Below are 9584 nucleotides of genomic sequence, written 5' to 3' on the forward strand. Positions count from 1 at the left end.
TCTTTAAGTCGTTAACCTATAATGGATTTAGAAAAACCTAGGTTAAAGGAGAATCGACTAGAGTAGCAACTAGTATCACACAGGAAGTGTGGGGATTAGGTTTCCCAGTTGCTAGAATTCTCCCTTATATAGTCTTCAAATCAGGGTTTACAATCAATGTTACCTTGGTAACAAAGCATTCAATATTTACTGTTAGATAAAAATATGATTAGATTCAAGCTAATATCTTTCAACCGTTAGATTGAACTTAGCTTGTTACACACAAACAAAATGTGTCTTCATTTAGATATGGGTAACCGTACCTAAACGTGTACATTTGGTTGGCTCAACAATAGTTAACCGAAGTTAGCCATATGAAAACTTTCATATCAACCTTGTTCATCTTAATCACAACTAGTTCAAATGACTCAAATGAAACTAGTTATAGAGTTGTTCAATTGTTTATATTCTCATAGAAGTATACAAGATACAATTGAAGCAAAATTGATTTTGATTTACTCGAATCAATTCATGAACATTATAGACACGGTTTTCAAAGATTGTATTATTTATTATATAAATGTATTTGTTTACAGATAAACCGGTTTTAGAACTTAACCTACTCAAGTATGCAAACGGGTACGCATACCTATAGTTCCAAACTTGGTCTGTCCGCCAGTATGCGAACGGTTGCGCGTACTGTCGTGAACGACCAGCATCAGTTGAATTAGTATGCGAACGGGTATGCATACTAAATTCCCGGACTTGAACTGTTAATCCGGTACGCATACGGGTATGCATACTAAGTTCCCGGACTTCAACTGTTAAACCAGTACGCATACGGGTATGCATACTATGGTTCTCAGACTTGGAATAACTTGCAACAGTTAGCATACAAGTACGCATATTGTGCTATATCCAATCAATGGTTAATCGTTTTAAACTCCGTTTTAATCATTGAACATTCTTAGAAGACAGGAATAGCTATCTCACACAAACTATTAGCTTCAAAGCAATTTTCAAGTGATCAATATGAAACATTTCGAGTCCACATCAAATGACTGTCTCACACAAATCATGCGATTTTCACATGATCATATTTTGACTTTCGTCAACAATAAAAACTTGGTTAAAGCGAAAGCTTAGCAACACATATTTCGAGAAATATGTAAGCGAGTTAAACTCAGCTCGAAATATCAAATGTGTATCAAGTAAAGTCTATATAGCTGTACGACTTTTGTCTCAATAGGAGATAGAATAGAAATAGACTTCTTACTGATAGATGATTTCAAGTCTTCACATACCTTTTGTTGATGAAGTTCCACAATCTCCCCTTAGTAGTTCTTCGTCTTCAATCGATGAACGCCATGAATTCTAAAGCTCAAGTACACATTTTATCCTAATATGAGACACATCTATAAGTAGACTAGAAATCAAGACTTATATTTTTGGCAACTAAACTTGACCAAAAAGCTTGAGATAGCAACGCTTGCGATTTCGACAGAGCAGTGCTCTAAAAATTGCCAACTCTTGGACTATTAATGTTGTGGGTTCTCCGGCTTTTAAACTAAGAGATAAACTTATGAGCACCAACAAAGGTCTTAAAGACTGGAACAAATCCTCATTTGGTAATATTCAAACTAATATATCTACCATTAGAGATGATCTAGCTGAAATTCAAACTTCTGATCCTACTAACTCCGACTCCATCTTTAGATTGTCTTATTTGTATAATTTGGAAGAGTTATATTGATAGGATAAATCTAGGAAAGTTTGGTTCATGGAAGGATATAGAAATACTCCCTATTTCTATAGAGTTATTATGTTCAGAAGAAAGATAAATGTTATAAGCTGGATAAAAGATTCCACTGGAACTACCCTAACTAATAGAGATAGTTTTGGAGACTCTTTTGTGGAGTATTTTGAAAACCTCTATACTTCTCATCCCCAACAATTTCAGGATGAATTTCTGCAAGAACTCCATGTGAAGTTTTCTGCAGAACATTTTAATACTCAATTCACTGCAAAGGAGATTAATAATGTTGTGTTCTAGATTGGGGTTGTGTGTGTGTGTGTGTGTGTGTGTGTGTGTGGGGGGGGGGGGGGGAAGATCCAAGACCTGATGGTTTCACTAGATTATTTTACCACAAGCACTGAGATATTGTGAGAGAAGCTGTGGTTGATATGACACAGACTAGTTTCTATACTTTTTATATGGCAAAAGTTTTTAATCATACTAATATTGCTTTGATCCCAAAGTCCCTCTGGCTTAGTTTCTTGCCCAATATAGACTCGTTTATGTAATTTTGTTTATAAAATCTTGTTTAAAAACTTAGCCAACAGATTGAAACCTCATATAGATTGCTTTATTTCCCAAAAACCAGAGTGCTTTTATCCCTAAGAGAAGTATTTCTGATAATATTCTTCTTGCTAATGAAGTTATCTATAAAGTTAACCAGCTTAAAGGAAAACAGGGTTTAGCTGCCATTAAATTGGATATGTCTAAAGCTTATGATAAATTGGAATGGTCCTTTTTAGAAAAAGTTCATTTGAAAATGGGTTTGAATTCCCACTGGGTCAAGCTGATTAACCAATGTCTCTATACCATGTCCTACTCTATGTTATTGAATGGTGTCCCTACTGGTCTTATTATCCCTAAAATAGGCTTGAGACAAGGGAACCTCTGTCACCTCTCTCTATATTATTTGTGTTGAGGCTCTCTCTGCCTACAGTGGATCTTTAACTAGGAAAGGCTTGGTGGAAGGCATTGGTGTGTATAAAAATTCTTCCAAAATCACCCACTTGTTGTTTGTTGGTGATTCTATGTTGTTCTCTAAAGCTATTGTTAGATATTTCCAAATTATAAAAGACTATCTGCATAAGTACTGTATGGATTCTGGACAAGAAATAAACTTCGATAAATCTGGTATCTTTTTTAGTAAAAAAATGCTTGATCATTTGATGAACCAATTGTCTAGCATCCTGAATATTTATATTAGAAACCTATAATAAAAATACCTTGGTAAGCCTATTGATTTCCAGGCCTCTAAGATTCAAACTCATATGGGTATCCTCCAGTCTGTGGATGCCGGGATCACTAATTGGTTTCATAAGCTTCTTCCTCAGGCTGCTAGATTTACTCTTGTTAAACATATAGGTCGAGCCATACCTTTGTATCAGATGGGTGCTTTTCTTATCCCTAAGTTCCTTTGCAGGAAAATGGACTCTCACCTTTGCAAGTCTTGGTGGGGGAAAACTCTAGACCCTAAGGACTGAAAACTTTATCTTCTTGGATGGGATATTTTATGCTCTTTAAAGTCTGAAGGTGGTCTAATCTTTAAAAAAGATGAATTGAATAATCTGGCCATGTTAGCTAGAAATGCTTGGAAAATCATTGAAAATCCTACTTGCTTGCTTGGCCTTACTCTTAAAGCAAGGTATTTCTGTACAACTGATTTTCTAAATGCTAAATACCCTAGTAATTGCTCTTGGACTTGGAGATATCTGGATATTACCAAAGAGCTCATCAAGCCATTCATTTCTTAGATTGTTGGGGATGGCAAGTTTATAGAGCCTTGGTATGATAAGTAGATTCCTGGCCTTGGATATGCTAACCCTAATCCTTTGGTTCCCTGGACCCTAGTGTTAAAGGCTCTTACTTTATTAACCATGAAACTAGATCTTGGGATATTACTAGACTCAATACCCACTTTGATAATGCTTTTGTTGAGAAGATTATCACTATTCTTTTAAGCTAGTTGTGCACTCCTGATAGGAGGACTTGGGAGCTTTCGAATAATGGCAGATGTCGAAGAAAACCTGCCTACTTGGGAATTAGAGGGTCTAGACTCTCCCCTTGTAGTAAACTTTGGAAGTGCATTTGGAAATTTAGAGTACCGCATTGTATTCAGATGTTTGTTTGGAAAGCTGTTAGGAATGCCTTACCAGCTGGAAACTTGCTTCACATAAGAATGCCCATGGCTTTTGTTGACTGTACTATATGCTCTGATCCCCATGAATCTATTATGCATGCTCTTGTTCTTTGTCCTTTTGCAAGTCATGTTTGGGTGTCTTTCTTCTCTTTGTGTGAACACTTCTTCTTTTCAAAATTGGTCTTTTATTGATTGGCTTTTGTACTTCCTAGTTGATCCTAGTATTAACTTCTTGGTGATTACCATTGCCTCTTTGATGTAATCCATTGATCTATTTGGAGTAGTAGGAATAATCTGGTTTTCAATGATAAAAAAACAAACAAACCACGCAGCTGTTATCAATAGAGTTATGGCCATGTTACTGACTAGAAAACCTATAATCCAGATACCTTCTAGTAGATGTGATAGACGGATTCCTCCCCCTGCTAGTTGAATAAAATATAATGTTGCGCCTTTGATGATCTATATCTGGAAAATGGTGCAGGATATGTGATGAAAGATTTCTGTAACAAAACCTTTGTGATGCACTTGTTTTTGATGTTCACTCTGCGGCTGAAGCTGAAGGTAGAGCAATATGGGTTGTTCTCAAGAAAGTTGTGGAGTAAAAACTCACTCATATCGTCACTGAGAGTGATACAAAAGACTTGATCAACCAATTTTTTGCTGGTCTGTTTGACGGTGATCAAAGCACGGATGCTATTTTCAAAGAAATTTCCCTTTTATTTTGTCGTATTCTTACTTTTCAACTACGTCTTTATAATTATGTGGCTCATGCTTTGTCTCATTGGATTATTTTATCACAAGCACTGAGATATTGTGGGAGAAGCTGTGGTTGATATGACACAAACTAGTTTCTATACTGTTCACTATTCGAGAGGTGCGCTGTGAGGATCTTCTTGAATTAACCCCTCTGACGATTGGTCAGACAGTTGTAAGAATTTCTTTTCTTCAATCTTATTATTTTTCATTTTAATCAATCAGTGAATGAATTTCCAACTGATCATTGAATTATGTTGTTGTAGATGGCACCTTTGAGAGATTTGATGTCCATCATGACGGAATTCCCCGAGTACTCTCTTGTTTGTGTATCTCCTGGCAATCGAATTACTGGTTTCAGTAAGTAATTCTTAGTTTGGGTTCTTGATATATCAAACTTCACTCGGTTCTTGATTAATGGGTGTTTTTTTGTTTTTTTGTAGTCTCTGCATATAATACAGGAGAAGGTGCGGAAAGGCATTGCGCTATAAATGAGATACATTACCTGAGAGCAGAAATGTTTCTGATGTTAATGAAAGCAATTGAGGAGAGGGCTGAGGAGTAAGTTTTATCTGCTGGTGTACATGATCATGTTTGTTAAGCTTAATTTTGTTTCTGAGTTAATTGTTCTGAACAGGCATAAGGTATTTTATGTGGAAGTAGATTTGCTCTCAGGACTACGATGAAGTGTTCTTTGAAGTAAGCATCTCATGACTTTGGTCAATTTCTGTATGTTACTAGCATGCTTTAGATGGTGCAAGACTGGTCAATTTGCGGTATTTAATTGCACGCCTTTCGGTTCACTATGTTTTGATTGACACTACTTTTATGTGAACCTTCTATTGTTGGAGTTTTAGTAGAGTAGTAAGCTTGATTTCCCATATAACAAGACTGTGCTAATGCTGTAGATTGGCATCTAGATGAATAGTACCCGGAGCCTAGATTAGGCGATAGCTTGTTGGTGACTGGCGCATTCCTCTGAATGTACCAGTAATTAAGGAGCGCCAAAACCTGCATTTAGTAACATGAGTTCCAAAGTTGGCTCAAACTCGCACTATCTAGGACAATGTAGAATATTTACTCTTAATCAAATTTTACGGAATATTTTTTCGTTTCTTGAATGTTGAATCAGTGATGCTTTGAGTCATGACTATTGCTTATGCATATGCTTAAACAGTAAACCTTTCCAACTTTTTCTTCAGATGGAGTATACTCGCCATAGGGAATATTTTGATGTCATTGGGGGAGAGCTAGTAAATAAGAGTAGTGAGTCTCCTTCCATAACCTGAAGTTCAAAATTAGACAGTATTTGCCAGCTATGATTTCGTATTCACAACAATCACTGGCATGTAAATAATCTGAAAGTACTCTATGTTTCTTTGGTCATACAGTACTCAGGAAAAATTTGTCAGGTGGAGACTTGCATCTCTAAACAAAGTTACAGCAGAAGTATGACAAGTCTGGTGCAGCAGAAGCTACAACAATCTGTGGCATCTAAAACTGGATTCTCGGTGCCTTCTTCTACTAGTCTTTCAAATGGGATTTGTGTCAATAATACGCATAAACTTTAAATAGCGACAGTGGTATACAATAAACATGATAAATAGTACGTCAAGGTGAAAGCTGAGTCTTCCATTGTACGGATTCATCCTGTAATTCACTTGTAGAGTTGTTTCAGAAGATGCGGTGTTAAGTAGTCTTCCATATCTAGAGGAACTGCTGGTTTTAAGTGAATCTATCGCTGTCTTCATCTTGTGCTGGTGATTATACATTTGTTGAGGAAGAACTTAGAAGTAATGCCTGATAAAACTCAGCGGTGGAATTCAAGCCTAATAAATCTCGGTTGTTACTACGTGCATTTTTTCTGTGAAATACTCGTCATGTATCAGTATGTTTATATCTTTCTGCAACATGTCTCATCATACCTATTCTTGTAAGTAATTTTTGTTTTCAACTGGAATCCACTTTCCAATCTTGGATCATGTTCAGACTCTTTGGTGGTAGCATTCTTATAATACTAAATAGATTTTCCAAATCTCTAAATTTCGTTTTCACACCAAAAATCTACTGACTAAGATCTTACATGCCGCATTGTACTGTAATTGGATCCGCATGCTCTAGCGGTCGGTCTTGAAACACAGTTATGAATTATTATAGAAGACCAAACATGTCATCCAGGGCAGGCAGACCTCTCTTGCTCCAATGGTTACAAGTATAAAACATCAATTTGTGTGTTAAAATATGTAGCTGTGTACTGGTGTGCTAAATTGATGTTTTCATGTTGCTAACTGCACTAGTTTGGTATCTTTTTGGGAAAAAAATGTTTTCTGGTTGTACTCTCTCACAGTAGCGAAATTGTCTTCTCACATCCATCCGCCTATAAACAGTAACAGAACAAACTACATACATTTTTTATTTTTAAGATCCAACAAATAATCAAATGACACTGTGTCTATAAACTAAACTTCTTTGAATCTTTTATCTTCCCTAATATCCATAGCATCCTGTAGTTATTAAACAAGCTAACAATATAATACTTCTATGAGAGATTTGAAATTCCACTCTTTTTGTCATTGCATGTTATTCGAGCCAACTCCTCATTTCTTTGCCTTAGCAAACCTGAGGCAGCGGTACTTCTCACCACTGACTGTGATTTCTAGAGCTCCATCCTGGTTATCTTGATTTGATGCAGTGCCCATTAGTACACTCTTCTCTTTCTCTAGGTTTTCCTTTTCCATTTTCAGTCTTGCCTCTTGTCGGGCAATCTCAGCCTGTAACGTAATAAAGTCCAAGATATCCACACATCATTAGCATTTAGATGTAGTGCAGCAACAACACTACTAAAAACAGAGAATTTTACATATACTGCAACACGAGAAAAACATGTGAATTGCCCAATCAAGAGCCAGTGGCAATCTTAAGTTAACTACAGCTTAGAATATCACAGTAAGACAGACCTAGCTACTATGTTTGTGAGTTTGTCAAGGTTGAAAAAAAGAAGAAAAGTGTGTCAAGGTCGGAAAAAGAAAGAGAGTGTCTCTAGGCATATGTTTTCATAATTCAGTTGCTAGGTAAAGTCTCAAGCTAATATCGCTGATAACAGAAACGGAGCCCCTTAACCAAACTTGATCAGTAAAACAAATATAAAAGGAACGCCATGACTGAATACACAGGCGAAACATATCTAACATGGATACACGATTGTACTGTACAACCAACTATATGGTATACAACTTTAGTTGATGGGTGTCAAACTTAAATGGCTAAAATTTGGATGTTTTAACCAGTAATACAACTGTCATTCCCAATAGAATGATAAGTTAGACATACATGACTGTGAATTGATAAACCTCTTGATACCAATCACGAAACCTAGAACCATGACCTTGCTGACAAAGCAACAACTGTGTTTCGACTCCTACAGAACCATTATTTTTGCTTTTGAGGAATAACCATAATAGAACTAAAAACAACATGAAAATAAAAGTTCAAAAGAAAGTGTAGAGAGAAAATACAGGAGATGGAGTAATTAAGATTATGGAGGCTCATTACAAGGGCACCAACAACCCTTGCAGCTGGCCAAGACTTCTCTTACATTGTTTCTTCAACTTTTACTGGTCAGTTTTTTAGTTAACCTCAGTCTTTCATCAGATTCTATTGTTCAAGCTACAAACAGTAAGCATTCAGCGTGACATGAGATGTTTCTGGAATCGTTACTTTTCATTTTTCACTTGGATAACTAGTGACATCCATGCCAATGATGTCATACAAAAATGATCAGGTCAGTGACTTAGGATGGCTGAGATCCTACAAATATGCCAATTAGCCTCATCTAAATCCCCATTTAGGATGTCAACACTCCAATAGTTCTCGGGTTCATGAATCATAATCCCATTGAAGATCAATCAGCATAACTAAAAGGAATCAATACTTAACCCTCAAAATTTCAACAAAAAAAGAGCACTCAAAAAAAAATGATTTAAATTCAAAAAAAAAAAATCAATTGATAAGAAATGAGGGGTTTATTAGGGTTTATACTAACCTCACGACGAGATAATTCAGCTTTCCAAGCAGCTTCTCTTTCAGCAACTTCTCTTTCTCTTTCTTCAATATAACTTTGCATCTCTCTTTCTTTCATAACTCTATCTTTTATATCTGCATCTAATGCTTCTTGTAGTTCTTTAACAAACTTATCTACCACACTTTTTATTCTCAAAGACATACTTCTTTTTTTCAATCTTCACAACTCAATATCCACCATGATAGTTAGGGTTCTGTTTTCTGCAAATACCGAGAAGAAGAAGATTCAAAAACTCAATTTCAAGGCAATCAATCAAAAGTGTGCAAAGTAGAGCGACGAATCCAGATGAAAGAGAAATAGAGAAGAAGAGGTGAACCAATTTTTTTTTGATTCCCTCCTCTCTTTCTTTCTTGTTCTCACTTGAATCAAGTCCCACAACTTCTTCCAACCCCGCGATAGTTTGTTACGACCCAACGCTTCTTGACTGCTGTATAGTTACAGCACCAAACAAAACTGCCGACTCCTTTAAATTGAACCCGGGATCGAGGGGATGTTTTTGACTCTTTTCAGGACTGATAAGATGACAAAATAAAGTCATGAAGTAGTAATCTTTATAACCCCTTATCCTAATACATAGCTAAATTGTCTTGAATAATTTGTGCTGACCGAATGGATTAACACTCCATGCATCTAGAAACCGTGTCATGAAAATTTTGTATTTTTCCATGTCACCAATGATTATGAATTGATTATTTCTTGACCGTAAGTAACAAAATATTATTGGTTTATGTATCAGAATGACGAATTCATTGTCGTAAATGGTTTATGTATCAGAATGACAAATTCATTGTCATAAGTAGTTCATTTACAACTAGGAATTCATCATTTCTTAGCCT

General features: G+C 36.0%; 1 protein-coding gene and 1 long non-coding RNA gene across 2 annotated transcripts; one reads left to right on the forward strand and one right to left on the reverse strand.

The window, feature by feature from the left end:
- The first annotated feature begins 4711 nt into the window (after positions 1 to 4711).
- LOC113289659 lies at positions 4712 to 6669 on the forward strand. Its single transcript, XR_003331081.1, has 6 exons — positions 4712 to 4842; positions 4934 to 5027; positions 5111 to 5228; positions 5305 to 5366; positions 5870 to 5933; positions 6059 to 6669. It is a non-coding gene; the product is annotated as an uncharacterized LOC113289659 (long non-coding RNA).
- Positions 6670 to 7047: 378 nt separating this feature from the next.
- LOC113289658 lies at positions 7048 to 9117 on the reverse strand. The gene is made up of 2 exons (XM_026538985.1): positions 8710 to 9117; positions 7048 to 7438 (listed from the first exon to the last, which is right to left on the reverse strand). Exons 1-2 carry the CDS (start codon positions 8887 to 8889, stop codon positions 7265 to 7267), a joined length of 354 nt encoding a protein of 117 aa, XP_026394770.1. The 5' UTR covers positions 8890 to 9117; the 3' UTR covers positions 7048 to 7264.
- Between the last annotated feature and the right edge of the window lie 467 nt (positions 9118 to 9584).

Source organism: Papaver somniferum, chromosome 6 (assembly GCF_003573695.1).
Source record: "Papaver somniferum cultivar HN1 chromosome 6, ASM357369v1, whole genome shotgun sequence".
Classification (NCBI taxonomy): Eukaryota; Viridiplantae; Streptophyta; class Magnoliopsida; order Ranunculales; family Papaveraceae; genus Papaver; species Papaver somniferum.

What these genes read in the sequence shown, in the direction of transcription:
- LOC113289658 (XM_026538985.1), bottom strand. Translation starts at nt 8,889, where the DNA reads ATGTCTTTGAGAATAAAAAGTGTGGTAGATAAGTTTGTTAAAGAACTA. An exon ending in CTGAATTATCTCGTCGTGAG is followed by an intron (nt 7,439 to 8,709) that starts GTTAGTATAAAC and finishes ATTACGTTACAG; the next exon opens with GCTGAGATTGCCCGACAAGA.